Here is a 15,927-nt window from a genome sequence, read left to right on the forward strand (position 1 = left end):
GCGCCTCGAAGTACTCCCCCCACGGGCGGACTGCCCTGATCGGCGTATTGTCACATCCGCCGGGCTGGCGCTCAGGCGTGTCAGGGGGGTGTGCGACATCGACTAATCCCATCAAAAGGGAGAAATCGCCGAAATCACTCTTTGGCCGAATCCCATGACTCGACCAAAGCCTCGGGGGCTACTGTCGGGTACCACAATTAGGTACACCCTAATTGGGCACTAAGACCGCTTTTAAAAACACAAGCAGCTGACAAGACGGCTAAGCCCACGAAGGCCCACGGCCTACTTCTCATTTAGAGGAAAGGGAAGGACTCAAAGAAGCCCAGCATGCGGCCCATTCGCATCCCCCTCGAACCCGCGGAACGATCTCCGCCTCGCTCGAGGGTCCCTCAGGCCCGCTGGGCAATCTCCGCCTCGCTCGAGGGTAGCGGATCTACCCTCGAGGAGGTGGGCAATCTCCGCCTCGCTCGAGGGTAGCGGATCTACCCTCGAGCAGGTGACTCATATCCGCCTCGCTCGAGGCCACCTCTCGGCACAAGGGACAAATGGCCCCGCCGCCCAACCGCTCGCCGTACGAAGGCATTAAAAGCCAGCCACTCCGCCACGGCTCAAAGGACGGACGGCGTCAGGCCGCCACTCCCACAGTAGATGTGACCGGGGTCCCATCCGCTGACTCCGGTCACCATTCCGCCATCCCGGATGCTATAGCAGCGCCTTGGGACCTGCAACGCGGGACAATATAGGTCCGGGACCCCTCCCGTTCCTGTTCTGCCGACACCGACCACCCGGACTCGCCTCCCTCTGGGGAAGGGATCCGGCGATGTCACGTATCCTTCCGGAAGGAGCGCTCATCACACATGGTCGGAGTCCCGGACCTCCCCCCTCCTCTCAGAGGTCCGGAACCTCCGCGTGTCCCCTGGACCTTCAAGTATGCACGCCTGCGCTCCGACCAGGGGGTCCGGGGCCATCCCGCGCCATTACTACCGCCGGAACACTGCAGGACGACCGCCGCAATCTCCACAGGACCAAGGACGATATCTAGGATGACTGCGACGCGCGCCGCCTTCCCACAGTGTACTTCCTACAGTATCCGACCACTGTACCCCCGCGATTCAAGGGAAAACGACGACTTCTATGCCCCCACTCGTGTACACAGCCCCTCCTTATAACTATAAAAGGAGGAGGTGGGCTTCCTTTGGCGGGGGCTGGCTGATCTCTCTGATCTAGGACCGGTCGCCCGCTCTCTGGCTTCTCTCCTCCAAGAGGACGCTCAGGGATTACTAAACACTCATCTCAACCGACTCCACTTCTAGCAGAGACTTGGGAGCTTCCCTCCCTCTCTCGCCTTGCTTGTAACCCCTACTACAAGCCCTCCGGGTGCAAGATAATACAGTGCCCTCGCACACCCCCTTTGCTGGACGTACGGCCCCGCGGCCAGAACCAGGATAAACCGTGCGTTACTGTGTTGCCTCTTGCATCATCATCTAGGACGAGAAAACACGCAGCATTTACTAGTCGGGATCCGGCCCCCCCGGGTCGGGACACCGACACGACGTGCCGAGGGTGGCGACTCGCGCGGCGCTGGCGCGCAGGGGCCGGCTGGAGCTCAGCCCGGTGCGGCGAGGGCGGCGGCTCGCGCGGCGCCTACAGGCAGGGGCCGGTCGGAGCTTGGCATGGCGCGGCGAGGGCGGCGGCTCCCGCAGCGTCGGCGGGAAGGGGCACACCGACGCGTCGAGGGTGGCGCCGGCAAGCAAGGGCGGGTTGGAGCTTGGCCTGGTGCGTTGACTCGGCGAGGGCGGCCGCTTGCCCGGCGCCGGCAGGCATGGTAGAGGAGCTGAGCACATGCCTGGAAGAAGAGGATGTATGGCTCCCTAGAGCCCCCCCCCCCCCCGGCCTGGGGGTGGAGAGGGCGATTTGGAGGCCTCCTTATTTTATGTGCCAAGTAGAAGGTCTGCTGGAGTTGATTTTTTGGATTTCACTCTCTAAATTTAGAGTAGAGGACCTGCTGGAGTTGCTCTTATGCAGTATGCAGCAGTAAAGATCGTGGCAGTCATCAAAGACTTCAAGGGTGTGTTTGGTTGGAGACCGAGGTTGGATGGAGTGGATCCATCCCTATTTTATGGAATAGAATGACTCCTATACGTGTGTTTGGTTGGAGGGATGGAGCGGTTCCATTTCATGTTTGGTTTGAGGAAGGAGGTAACCGAACTTTTTGTCCGTCAGCATCCCGTTTGTGAATCCCATGTGTCAGCCATATCATCTTCCTCTGCCACCGCCCGCTGCCCATCCACTGTGCTCGATCCGCCGGCATGCCGCCGCTGCCGCGGAGGCCCTCCACCGCGCCACTGTCGCTGTGGAGGTCCTGCGTCCTCGGTCCGCCGCGCCGCCGCCGTAGAGATCCTGCGCCCTCGGTCTGCCGCACCGCCGCCGCGGAGGTCGTCCGCCCTTGATCCGCCCGCGCTCCGCCCGCACTCCACCCCGAGCTCCGGTGGAGCTCTGCTCCAACCGCTCCCGCCCGACGGCCCGAGCTCCACCCATCCCTCCCCACCGAGCTCCGGTCGAGCTCCACCCCTCCCTCCCCTCCGAGCTCCGGTCGAGCTCCGCTCCGAGCTCCGCCTCTGCCCCGCCGAGCTCCGCCCCCTCCGCTTCCGCCCGAGCGTCGCCGGAGCTCCATCCCTGCTCCGTGCGTGAGCACCGCCTGGGCTCCGCCCGAGCGCCGCCCCTGCTCTACGCCGAGCGTCGACTGCCACGCTCCGCCCCCGCGTTGTGCCTCGTTGTGTCAGAGCGTCACGGTGAGAGACGTCGTCCAACTGGATCCGCTCGGTCCGCCCAATTTTACTGGACGCAGCCATCCCGCATCTGGAGCGAATATTCGCTCTTTGGGATGACTCCGCTCCCACGCTCGTAAACCAAACACAAGAGGGAACCGCTCCGTCCCACTCGGCTCCCAAACCAAACACACCCCATGTCAAGTCTGCTAGAGGAACTGCACAAATAATGCAAAAACCTGTTTGAAGCCTATTCTGAAAGGAGGCCAAAGGAGCACCTGCATTTTGAGAGGCCAAAGTCCCTCATCGAACAGCAAGCTGTTTTTCTTCAAAAAAAAAAAAACAGCAAGCTGCAACGGCGTCCCCGGCCATGGCTTCCCTCTTCCTCCTCCATGTCAAGATCGCCGCCATCGCTGTGCTCCGCGCCGTGGCGACTACTGACTGCTCGACGGCGGACAACTACACGGCCGGCAGCCAGTACCAGAGGAACCTCGCCGAGCTCCTGTCCAGGCTCCCCGCGGCGGCCGTCGGCAACGGCTGGTTCTACAAGGGCAGCGCCGGGGCGGGCGCCGACGAGGTGTTCGGCCTCATCATGTGCTACGCCGACTACAACGCGACGGCGTGCCTCGACTGCCTCTCCAGGGCGCCCGCCGGGATCACGACGGTGTGCCCGGGCAGCCGGAGCGTCCGCACCATGTACAGCCCGTGCGTCGTCCGGTACTCGGACACGCCAATCCCGGCCACCGCCGACCTCGCCATCTTGTACAGTGTGTACGACACCATCCCTGTGGTGCCCATCAGGTCGGAGAGCGCGCGAGCAGCCTGGGTGCCGCTGATGAGCAAGCTCACCGGTGGCGTCGCCGCCTCGCCGCTGCGGCTCGCCAACGGCAGCACGCCGTTCCCGGGCTCGCAGAGGATGTACGGTCTGGCGCAGTGCACCAGGGACCTCAACGCCAGCGAGTGCTCCAACTGTATCTCAAGCTACACGGACATGCTGGAGAAGCTGTTCCCAAACAACACCTCAGGCGTCATCAACGGGTACAGCTGCTACCTGCGCTACCAGGTCGGCCAGGAACTCGACATCACCCTGCCGCCGGCACCGGCGCCGTGGCCGCCAGCTCCGGCGCCGGCGCCGCCAGCTCCAGGTAATTAAACTACATCTCCTTGCTGCACCTTCCTCCAGCGCCGCCAACGCCAGCTGTACCTGTGCAACAACATTGACGCGGTGAGGAATTATCCCATGTCCTACGTTTTGCAAATTCACAGGAGCTTCATTGTCTTCCAAGAACCGCATCGTGATCGGCATGTGCGTCGGTAGCACCTTGTTCTTGATAGTCCTGGCCTTCTCCATGTGGCTCCTCCGGCGACGGCGGAACAAGGCTAAGCTCCTCGAGGAAGAGAGGGAGATGGAAGAGGAGTTCGAGGAAGGGGCCGGGCCGAAGCAGTTTCGCTACCGCGAGCTCGCCATTGCCACCGACAACTTCTCCGACAAGCAGAAGCTCGGGGAAGGTGGCTTCGGGTCGGTGTACAGAGGATTCCTCAAGGAGATGGGCGGCCTTGAGATCGCCATCAAGAGGGTGTCCAAGGGCTCCAAGCAGGGGAGGAAGGAGTACGCCTCGGAGGTGAGGATCATCAGCCGGCTGCGGCACCGGAACCTCGTGCAGCTCATCGGCTGGTGCCATGGCGGCGGCGAGCTCCTCCTCGTCTACGAGCTGATGCCCAATGGCAGCCTCGACACGCACCTCTACAGCGACCCGGCGCTGCCATGGCCGCTCCGGCACGACGTCGTGCTGGGGCTGGGGTCGGCGCTGCTGTACCTGCATCAGGATTGGGAGCAGTGCGTTCTTCACAGGGACATCAAGCCGAGCAACGTGATGCTCGACGCGTCCTTCCACGCCAAGCTCGGCGACTTCGGGCTCGCCAGGCTCGTCGACCACGGCCGGCGCTCGCACACCACGGTGGTCGCCGGCACCATGGGGTACATGGACCCGGAGTGTATGATCACCGGCCTGGCTGACACCGAGTCGGACGTCTACAGCTTTGGCGTCGTCCTCCTCGAGATCGCCTGTGGCCGGCAGCCCCCGGTGGCTCGCCACAGGGACGACGACGTGAACCGGCCTCTGGTGGAGGAAGACGAAGACGAAGACGACGTCATCCACCTCGTGCAATGGGTGTGGGAGTTCTACGGCAGGGGAGCCATCCTCGACGCCACCGACGCGCGGCTGACATGGGAGTTCGACGCCCGGGAGATGGAGGCGGTGATGGTCGTCGGGCTGTGGTGTGCGCACCCTGACCGGAGCCTGAGGCCGTCCATCAGACAGGCCCTCAACGTGCTGCGACCAGGGTTAACCATTTCGTTTTTGTTGCAAATCCCGGTGTTTAGCGAAAACGAAATTTCGTTCCGAAATTTCGGTAAATTTCGGCGAATTTCGGTGACTTTTGGCCGAAATTTTTTGAATTTTGAATTTTCAAACGAAATTTTCCGAAAAATACCGAAATTTTTTTCCCCGGTAAGTAGCGAAAACGAAATTTTTCACCGAATTTCGGCGAAATTTCGCCGAAATTTCAAACCCTGGCTGCGACTCGAGGCGCCGCTGCCAAGCCTGCCAGCAAGGATGCCGGTGGCGACCTTCTTGTCGCCGCCTAATGCTGTAGACCACACATGTTCTTAAGCTGCGACAGGCGGCAGCAGCAGCACCGGCACCACCGCTCGGCACTGGACAATCATATAGTGTCACTTTGATATTTTGTGTGTGTGTGTGTGAAGATTTTGGGTATTGGTTTGATGTTCATCATGTTCACAAACATAGTACAAGTAGGTCCATGGCAATCTCAACTATCCCTTCGATTTCTCATCACTTCTCATCACTCACAAAGGTGTGACAAATCAAGCAGATGACTGGGATTGGTGAGATGGGGGACACATGGCGTGTCCATTGACATAGGGCTGCATGGGATACTAAATTTAATAGCAGTTTTCCTTCTTTTTTTGCCATTTCATTATTATTGTTCCACCAAGAAAAGGGGTGCTCGGCAAGGGAAATTATGACCCTACAATTCACCAGTGTATGTGTATATGACATTTTCTGTTTAAGCATTTACAGTGATGACCAAAAGGCTTCGCTTCCCTAACCTTGCACACATCCGACCTTCAGTTTCCTTCGCCTTTACCCATGGGATCAAGGGCACAAGGGAAGTACAATCAAGAGCCTCCAAGAGCAAGATGTGGGACTAGACGGCTGTCGCAACTGGAGTGTCAGGATGGGCTCCCCATTCGGTCCATGATCCATCATATACAGCGACATCAGTTTCACCAAGGCGATGGAGGCCCTAAAATGAGAGTACAGGTTATAGGGGCCCAATTTACCATTTTGAAAGTAAATATCAAGAGATCAAGTCCAAGGTAATCATACCAAGGCTAATACACATGCTGTTACGCCAGTGCCGCAAGAGGTCACAAGGGGTTGATCAAGTGATATTCCTGGTAGTGAATCAAACCAGAGTAATTATAAATACTGCCTATCTATGGTGGATTTTACTGCTAAAACAGGCTATTGCAGTTCTACATTAGGTGGCATAAAAACGAGCTCCAACATCGACTAATACCAGTATAGAACAAAATGTTATGCAAACCCAGTGGATGTCACTCTCTTCAACAAATCCAATAGAAATACAGCAATACTTAATCTAGAAAATATGATCTATTTTGGGTCATAAACTGATATACACGGACACGGACACAATTGTCCCAAGTTTTAATAATAAATGTTAATTATGTGGAACAGTGTGGCAGCGATCAACTGTTACTGCACAGTGTCAGTGAAGTTTCACATAACTAGCTAAAGTCTCATATAACTTCTTGGTGTATGCTAGCAGCCAGATTAGCTTAGTGGGGTGTGTCAAAAAAATTATGACTCCTAAACATACATAAAATAAAATATTTCCAGAATAGGGATGAAGCATACAATAAAACGTCCGCCTGGCTATTGAAGCTGTATCAGCAGGAATAAAATACTTGCAACCTATATGGATAAAATATTTACCTTCCTGCTCAAATCGTTTCCGGAGTTCATCTGGGGGCAATAGCTTTTGTGAGCTGTCAAGCACCTGAAGAAGTAAAAGTAAGCAATAACATAGGCAATATTTCCAGAGATAGAAAAAGATCTTTGGCAATACTCTGCATGGACATAAAAAGGATGATAATACATGGACTTCTAGTTGAAACACCAATCCAAGTTCCAGTGCTACAGTGCACGTAGCCAAGCTACAAAGAAGTGCAATCAATTATCCAACTCTCAATCCTAATATGGTTAACAAGTTGTCATAGTGAATAATAGCCTCCAATACTACAAGTGTATCTACCAACAATATCATGATCTCCTACTATGTCAACATGCTGTGATTATCTCATCAACCAAATCTAGTATATCTGAGCTGTCCACTAGTGTATCTAGTAAGCACACACATTTACACCTCACTAAAATGGAAGGACGGATGAAGAAGAATATGACGTTAGAATGAGCAAGAAGTCAAAGTATCAAGGTATGGAAAAGTGGAGAATTTCCACCTGAGGGAAAGGAACACATTTGCTCCCAGGCACATGACCACTTCTAATCCCCTTGCGCGGCTCTGGAACTGCACCATCAAATCTGAAATTGAAGTTTCAAATTAGTCAACCTGAAAATGCAAGTCAAAATTTAATTACCAAAACAAATCTATAACATTACTGTATTAGAGTTCATATACTGTACTGGTTAAAAGACACTTGAGTATCAAAATACAAAAGCTAAACTGAGTTCTCAGCAAATATTAATGCTATGGATACTATCCTCACTCTGATTATGCGAATCATTTTCCTGAAAGCACACCACTGCACACTGTGGAACTAGTTCTTTACAGGAAGAGGGAGAGGGAGGGAGGAAATGCTTCCAAGCAGTAACCAGAACTAGCAGATGTAAGTGCCTTAAAAAAATCACCATCAATACCAAGCAGAGCCTTATTGATAAATGCAAAGGGTTTATATACTGCATACATACTTATGAGTTATGATTTACTGAATTAAAATACAATATACAAGTAAGATACCTAGGTTTTGATCGAGCATCTATAAGTTGATGTGTCTGGGTCTTGATGTTCTCTTTCACCTGAGAAAATCATATATTAGTTGCTATGGAATGTGCAGAAAGAGTTTAGGGAGTCGCGAAGAAAAACAATAGGCAGATTTGGGACCCTTTTCAACACTGACCTGATCAAGACTCCAAATAAGATGGGGCTGCAACTTTGCTTCAAATGTGAATGGACCAATCTGGAGAAATATATGAAGGTTATGTATAACTGGAAATTGGGATTAAACGGCCATATGGGAAGAGCAGCTAATCGTATCTGTAATGAATCAAGACTCCATAGATCAAGAGAAGTAGCAAGACTCTTGCTGTGTGGTTGCAACTTACAATCGAATTACTGCCAAAAGAAATAGGAGGAAAAATTACCGATTGACCCTGGTAAACTTTCTCAATTGCTTCACCAGCAGCACTGGCCTTTAAGATGGCATCACTGGAGGCGCTTGATTCAACATCATACCCAGAAGCGCGCCATTGAGGCAAACCTCCATCTAGCACCCAAACTTTATCATGTCCAAATACGCGGAACATCCTGTTGTAGAGGTAGCAAGCATAGCACAACTGTATTAAAATCAAAACTACCAGATAAAGAACTGAACAAAATCATGGCAAAAACTTAGTAATCATGAATGAACAAAATAAGCTTTGCATCTCATTTCGACCACTGCTCATATGGTCTACCACCATCGCAATTTTTACATATTTTTCTGACGAAAAGAAGCTTACCACCAAACACGAGCAGCGCTGAACAGTCCCTTTCCATCATAAACTACTATCCCATCTTTGTTATAGATGCCAAGAGCAGATACAGCAGCCGAAAATGCCTTTTCAGATGGCAGCATGTGCGGTAACTGGACAAAATGAAAAAGAAACCATTGATCTCAAATGTAAATGTAGATGCTTACCAAGAAAAGCAACTAATCAGATTAAATGATATTATTATTATAAACAACCAACGCAAAGAAAGCAAGTACTAAGTAGGAATGTCATGTTTAGCAAGTTATACTCTTATAATAACACTGACATAATTATGACCACCTCGACAAAGAAAAAGATGAGTTCAGAGGAATTAGTAAGCAAGCTTCCATACTACAAGCACAGCTAACATGATACAAGAAATGGAATATGTGCCTCTAGAGAGCATGGTATCATCAAAGTTGTCAAAAGAAACTAAAATACATAGACCAGAAGAATGGGAAAGGAAACGTGACTGCTAGTGCCCCCACTATCTATAGCAACTAGGTAACACTTTGAATGATTAGCTATGGGGCAACTGAAAATGTGGTAGCCAGATTGCAAACCTAAAGAAGAAAGTTACCGCCTACCTATGTGTGTTCAGATCTGGATTTCCCAGTTTTGATTTGCTTCTTTTCAACTTTCACTTTCAGATGTTGGCTAGCTTACTGCATGCTTGCGTCTAATATGTAAGAGAGTGGCACTGCAGGTGTCACCTCAACAAGTAATATGTATGCCCACGGAATGATGTGAACAGCTGAATGTTTCATCTATTCATGAAAAGGGGTTGCCACCCTGTACTGACAAATCCATTCAGTCGGGTTCTTATAAAAGTCTGCTTAGTCTAGTATTTTCAACCAATTACAGAAAGGACTAAGGCATGTCCATGCAGAACTAGAAGAGAATCAACAATGAAAATAGTGCAAATAAACAACGGTATGTACTTAAAGGAGTTTGTATGGTTTTGTAGTAATTAACAATAAATGTACAAGCAACAGAGCTGAACTTACACTAGATGTTCTGTCAGATATTCCATCAACATCAAAGAACAAGGCACCGGGAATATGAGCCACCTGGAAACAAGATTGAAGACAGAAGCATGAGAATATATGAATAATACTTTCAAAACCATGGGCCTAGCATTTCCCATAATGGCAGTACCCTGTTTCGCCTCTACAGAGGTCCGCCAGGGGCCGCAAGAGTTCTGGAATTTTAGAACCACAAAAACACTGAATCATTACCTGGTACTCTTGTAGTGGATTCCTTTGTTCTGCAGGCATATACCAAGAGGCATCAAGTACCTAGACACAGAAGTATGAGGTTCAGATAGTGAACCATTGGAAGAGAGATAAATTTACAGAACAAAGTGTATCTTGTAAATAAACCCCATTGTTACAGCTGAATCTTTGCAAATAACCGGTAACCCTGCTGGGTTTATCCCATAATGTCAAACATGCCTGAAAATTTTCCCTTAGAAGCAACTTTCAATGATATTTTGAGCACCATTGATTGTGAAGACCAAATAGTGATTGAAAGGCCCTGCTTTCCAGTTTGAACTACACTTAAGCACTTATCCAAGAATTAGTGTGCCTATTCTCATAGCCTAGACAACTCCGCTCATCAGATGACACAACTGCCATAGACTATCAGTCAGCCAAATAAGTCTCTTCATATAGCCAATAAGGCAATATCATCACTATCAAAGCAATATATAGCTACTAATCCAGAAGTTCTAAGTTTCACTAACCGAATTGCACGCTACAATCCGTGCAACTAATTCACAGGCCAATTGCGGGTCACCAAAGCCCAGTACTGAGACTGAGAGCAACGCACCTTGACGTCGGGGTCCTTGAGGTTGGCGTGCAGCCACTCGGGCGACACCACGGGCTCGGTCCGCGGCAGCGCGTGCACGCCGGCGGCCTCCGACACCGCGGACGACGACGTGGCGTTGCACCGCGCCGCGATCCCGAACGCGCCCGAGGCCAGCGGCGGCGCCCCGCACCCGTACCCGCCGGCGCCCTGCGCCGCGCGCGCCGCCCATCCGACCCGACTCTGCACGCACCGAAACAAAGGACCACGTCAGACTGGGGAGGATCGAGACGGCGGTAGAGCGGCGGGATTCACGACCGCGGGTAGAGTGGCGGTGCTGAGGAGTAGGAGTAGTAGCGGGGGAAGGAGGGTTTCCTTGGGGAGGGAGGACCGCAGGAGGAGGTGGTGGGGCCGAGCCGCGCCGCGGAGCGCCGCGGCGGCAGCGGCGGCGCGGGAGAGGAGGGACGCCGCCATGGGGGTAGGGTTCTGGACAGGGGTTCTAGAAGGTTCCGGGAGGGCAATGGGTGGAGTGGTGGGTGGGGGAAGGGGACGAAGGGGATGGCAGATCAGCAGATGGGTGGGTTTGATGCTGACGTGGCGGCGGAGGTGGTGGCATCGTCGTCAATCAGCGGCGCGACTCCGGGCGGGGGCAGATTTGCAAACCTGGGTGCTGAATACTACTCCCTTCGTTTCAAATTCGTTTCAAATTATAAGTCACTAGTCTATCAACTCATGTTCCTGCACGGACTAATTGAAATTATTTTAAAAATATAAATCTTACAACTAATACTATAATTATTTAGCTCACGCACTCCCATCTATTGAATATTCAAACACATACTATAAAATATATTTATTATAATATAATTAAAATAGATTTCATTTTGCACCACACCTCCATGTGTGTTTAATATATATATTTAATTGAATTATTTGTTTATGAATTAGTGTTATTATCTCTTTCATCGTATATGAATACACAGTGACAATTATCGTGGGTAGTATTTATATATATAATAATATAATAATGATAGAAATAGTAATTTAGAATTTTATGTTAATATACTTTAATATTTTATTATAATTATATAATTTAGATTCAGAATTTAGGGATTACTTTAATTTTAATAATAACATAATTTGATAATGTATATATAAATTTAGGAGGTTGTATTGCATTCTTATTTTAATGGCATAGGTGGGTAATTTACACGAAGATTAGGGGGTTACTTTAGATTTTTTTTATAATACTAAAGGTGGGCAATTTAAATACATCTTTAGGGGGTTACTTTAGTCTATTTTTATAATGGCAGGGGTGGGTTATTAGAAAAGATAACAGATCCAATGACTATTATGATTAGAGTAGTCCGATAGATTAGAATTTTATGTTAATATACTTTAATATTTTTATTATAATTATATAGTTTAGATTCAGAATTTAGGGGCTACTTTAATTTTTAATAATGACATAATTAGATAATATATATAAATTTAGGGGGTTGTTTTGTATTATTATTTTAATGGCATAGGTGGGTAATTTATACGAAGATTAGGTGTTATTTTAGATTTTTTTATAATGGTAGAGGTGGGTAATTTACATACATCTTTAGGGGGTTACTTTAGTCTATTTTTATAATGGGAGATATGGGTTATTAGAAAAGATAACAGACCCAATGACTATTATGATTAGAGTAGTTAGATGGATGGCTAGATATTTATGATTTTTGTGAGAATTTTTAGGACTTCTCTATTTTTTTAGAGTGTCCACTTAGGATCCTAAGTGGCTTCACGTGGAGGCTTCAAAGGAACCTCCAATTAGTAATAGTAAGATTCCAAGAATCTTGGAGAGTCAAACCATCTCAAAGTTTGACCAAAATTATAGAGAGAAATATAAAGATTTATGACATCAAATAGGTGCACTATGAAAATATAGCTAATAAAGAATCTAATAATACTTAATTGGTATAATAAATATTATTATCTTGTTATATAAATTTGATTAAACTTTAAAAACTTTGACTCTCCAAGATTTTAGGAATGATTTATAATTTGGAATAGAGGGAGTATTTGTCATCTTAGGTTATTTTTTATCTTTAAGAAAAAATATATAATTAAAATTTACATAACTTTCAGTACAAATATAGATGCTCACATACCGTATGTACACTCACCCATATAAGAACGTACGAACAGATTTTCCTATTTTGCCACAAGAGAGAGTATCCTGTTTGTCATCAAGAAAAATAAACATGATCCCTTATATGCAATTAAAAAACGCAACATATTTTTGATTTAAGTGAGTAGTGACAAATAAGCAAGTTCAAAATTTCCTATAAGAAGGTTTTAAGTGAGTAGTGACAAATAAGCAAGTTCAAAATTTTCAACGGTTTTCTCTCAATGGTAACTACTGAAATTCTTTCCGCGAGGCAGTAGGTGTGCTAGTGTAGTGTTGTTTGGACACTCTCATCATAGATTCTGATGATATGGTTAATTTACCGATCTCCTTCGCTAAATTTGAATTAAAAGTTGGACTACCTAGCTTAACAAACATTGTTTTTTATTTATGTGGTTTAACTAGTGGTCTCTAAGATCGGCCCTTTCATAAAAGTGGGTAAACGTGACCAGACACTACATAAGAGAGGCAAATTGTGTCAGCTGCAACCTGCAGGTACACTGCTCTGTATTGACTGAAACATCTTTCTTTTGATCACCATGGGATATTCCACGGCCATTCTAAGCTAAGCAAATTTCATTCGATGAAGCAGGAATTTTATCTCAGGATGCTCCAGACTATGGTCTGGTGAAAACAAGAAAGAACACCTGGCCCATCAAATGGCTGATTCTTTGACTTGATGTGTTCAGCTGTACACATGCACGATAAAATTGTAGCAGTTTCAGTAACTGCACTATGAACAGTAGAAGTAGCGTTTATCAGAGCTGGAAAAAAATCTAGTCTTTGTGGCAATCAGATTGATGTATTGTTGTTCGCCTGCCATTTCATCAGACTGGACTCAGCCGATGACTGCGTGGTGCTGGAATGCCCAATGCCGCCGCCGCCGCTCACGGTCGTGGATGTCGCAGAAGACGTCGTGGTGTCGGGACGATCGGCCGGCGCCCCGTACGTCGCCACCGGCATCTTCGCGGGCAGGCTCGGCGGCGGCGCCTCGAACCGCAGCACGCCGACGGCCTGCCTGATGGTGGGGCGCAGGGTGCGGTCCGGGTGCGCGCACCAGAGCCCGACGAGCAGCGCGCACGCCATCTCCCGGCCGTCGAACTCGCCTTCGAGCCGCGCGTCGGCCGCGTCGAGGATGCTCCCGCCGCCGTACGCGCGCCAGACCCACCGCACCAGGTGGATGAAGTCCTCGTCCTCCTCCCGCACGGGCACGGCGGGCCGCCGGCCGCAGGCGACCTCGAGGAGGAGGACGCCGAAGCTGTACACGTCGGACTCGACGCTCGCCCGCCCGGCGAGCACGCTCTCCGGGTCCATGTACCCCCACGTGCCGGCGAAGCCCGTCGTGTGCGACCGGCGGCCGTCGTCGATGAGCCGCGCGAGCCCGAAGTCGCCGATCTTGGCGGTGAACGACGCGTCCAGCATCACGTTGCTCGGCTTCACGTCCCGGTGCACCACGCGCCGCTCCGCGTCCTCGTGCAGGTACAGCAGCGCGGCGCCGACGCCGAGCGCGGCGCCGTACCTCGCCGGCCACGGCAGGACGCGTTCCGGGTCGTGGAGGTGCGCGTCCAGGCTGCCGCTGCGCATCAGCTCGTAGACGAGGAGGAGCACGTCGCCGCCGCCGCCGCCGCCGTGGCACCAGCCTATGAGCTGCACGAGGTTGCGGTGCCGGAGCCGGCTGATGATCCTCACCTCGGCCGCGAACTCCTTCCAGCCCTGCCGCGAGGTCTCCGACACCCTCTTCACGGCCACCTCGCGTTTCCCGTCGGCCAGGAGCCCGCTGTACACGTTGCCGAAGCCTCCTGCCCCGAGCCTCCGATCATCGGAGAAGTTCCCGGTGGCTGCGGCGAGCTCGTCGTAGGAGAATCGCTGGGGCCCGGCCACCTCCTCCCCTAGCTCGAGGTCGTCTTCTTCCACTGGTTTGCCGCGGAAAAGCCTCGCCGCTCTTACGTGTGGTTGCTTGGCGGTCTTCGTATTCATCCGTTTCCGCCGCCGGAGCCAGAAACAAATCGAGAGCGCGAACGCAAAGGAAGCGGCAGAGACGACGATGCCGGCGATCGCCGCCGCCGATAGCTTGCCGCGGGCGCGGGAACCGTAGTGGCACCCCTCGCCGGCGACGAACCCGTCGCCGGACATCCCATCCGAGCAGTAGCACTGGTGGCCCCACGCTCCGCTCGGCGCCAGCACGTCGTCGCACCCCGCGTTCGCCGCGCACCGGCCGGCGTCCGCGCACGTCCCGTTGACCCACCAGTTCATCTCCACGACATCGAAATCCAGGGACGGGGACCCCACCTTCGGCTCCCCGTACACCGTCGCCGTCAGCGCGTCCCTGCAGCCCGCAGCGTCCGCGTGCTCCCAGTTGAAGAACCAGCCCTGGCCCCTCGCCGGCGGGGAGCTGTACGACGGCAGGTCGGCCACGCACGCCCAGGAGGTGTCGTTGCCGGCGCACCCCGCCGTGCGGAGCAGCGACGCCGCGAGGCTCGGAGAGACGGAGCAGTTGGAGGCCCCCGGCGTGCGGCAGCCGCCGCCGAGGAAGAGCCCGGTGCGGTTGGAGACGCCGTAGCCGGCGCCGCTGAGCGACGCCCTGGCCTCGCCGACGCTGCGGTTGCATGAGGGCGCCACGGAGACCAGGAAGGTGGAGAAGGGGGGCCGGCGGAACGAGCGGATGGGGTACGGCGCCGCCGCGGTGGAACGCGGGAGGAGGACCGTGGAGGTGGAGGCGTCGCAGGCCAGGACGACGGGGCAGCCGGCGGAGAAGCCGAAAGGGTAGGGGACGACGGTGCCACCGCACCGGCGGTCGCACCCGCCGCTGCCATCGCTACCGTCGGCGACGGGGAAGGCTGTGCCGGAAATCAAGAGGAGAACGACGAGGAGGCGCATGTTCTGCTACTGAATCAACTATGGAAATCTCTCCTTGCTCATCTAACAACTGAAAGACTAGATTGTTCTGACTGGTTCCGTACAATAAAAATATACCAGCAGGCAGCAGGTCTACGCTGCACAATCATCCAGTCAGACGAATGTTGTTGACACGGCAGGAAGTCAAAGAAGAGAGATACAACAACAGTAGTATTTTCACAACTTGGAAGAAAAACAACCAAACTTTTAAAAACCGAACACGCGTTCTAGTCCCATTATCACAGGCACAATTCACACTCTCTCGATTTTAACTTGCACGGCTTATCGCTAATGCAAGTCTTTAACAAACAATTTACTACTTTATCAATACATAGTATTAGTTCACAAAGTTGGTGCCATTAGATTTGAATCCAAAAACACATCCTTATGAAGATACAACGACGAATAGAATGTTAACAGAGTAATT

The 15,927-nt window shown here is 51.2% G+C and overlaps 3 protein-coding genes across 4 annotated transcripts; 1 reads left to right on the forward strand and 2 right to left on the reverse strand.

The window, feature by feature from the left end:
* The first annotated feature begins 3,116 nt into the window (after positions 1 to 3,116).
* On the forward strand, positions 3,117 to 5,554 carry LOC120668040 (L-type lectin-domain containing receptor kinase IX.1-like). The gene is made up of 3 exons (XM_039947998.1): positions 3,117 to 3,913; positions 4,035 to 5,112; positions 5,536 to 5,554. The coding sequence occupies exons 1-3, from the start codon at positions 3,139 to 3,141 to the stop codon at positions 5,552 to 5,554; spliced, it is 1,872 nt and encodes a 623-aa protein (XP_039803932.1). The 5' UTR covers positions 3,117 to 3,138.
* Positions 5,555 to 5,722: 168 nt separating this feature from the next.
* On the reverse strand, positions 5,723 to 11,003 carry LOC120666890 (thiosulfate/3-mercaptopyruvate sulfurtransferase 2-like). 2 transcript variants are annotated; one of them, XM_039946875.1, is made up of 12 exons: positions 10,751 to 11,003; positions 10,457 to 10,675; positions 9,865 to 9,924; positions 9,634 to 9,696; positions 8,615 to 8,739; positions 8,258 to 8,420; positions 8,014 to 8,073; positions 7,854 to 7,912; positions 7,336 to 7,417; positions 6,812 to 6,875; positions 6,182 to 6,249; positions 5,723 to 6,098 (listed from the first exon to the last, which is right to left on the reverse strand). In XM_039946875.1, the coding sequence occupies exons 1-12, from the start codon at positions 10,904 to 10,906 to the stop codon at positions 6,000 to 6,002; spliced, it is 1,218 nt and encodes a 405-aa protein (XP_039802809.1). In that variant the 5' UTR covers positions 10,907 to 11,003; the 3' UTR covers positions 5,723 to 5,999. The 2 variants fall into 2 exon arrangements, with proteins under 2 accessions (XP_039802809.1, XP_039802810.1); XM_039946876.1 differs by having other exon boundaries at positions 10,808 to 11,001.
* Positions 11,004 to 13,192: 2,189 nt separating this feature from the next.
* Positions 13,193 to 15,927, reverse strand: LOC120666891 (L-type lectin-domain containing receptor kinase IX.1-like). The gene has a single exon (XM_039946877.1). The coding sequence runs from the start codon at positions 15,480 to 15,482 to the stop codon at positions 13,398 to 13,400; it is 2,085 nt and encodes a 694-aa protein (XP_039802811.1). The 5' UTR covers positions 15,483 to 15,927; the 3' UTR covers positions 13,193 to 13,397.

Source organism: Panicum virgatum, chromosome 3N, assembly GCF_016808335.1.
Source record: "Panicum virgatum strain AP13 chromosome 3N, P.virgatum_v5, whole genome shotgun sequence".
Classification (NCBI taxonomy): domain Eukaryota; kingdom Viridiplantae; phylum Streptophyta; class Magnoliopsida; order Poales; family Poaceae; genus Panicum; species Panicum virgatum.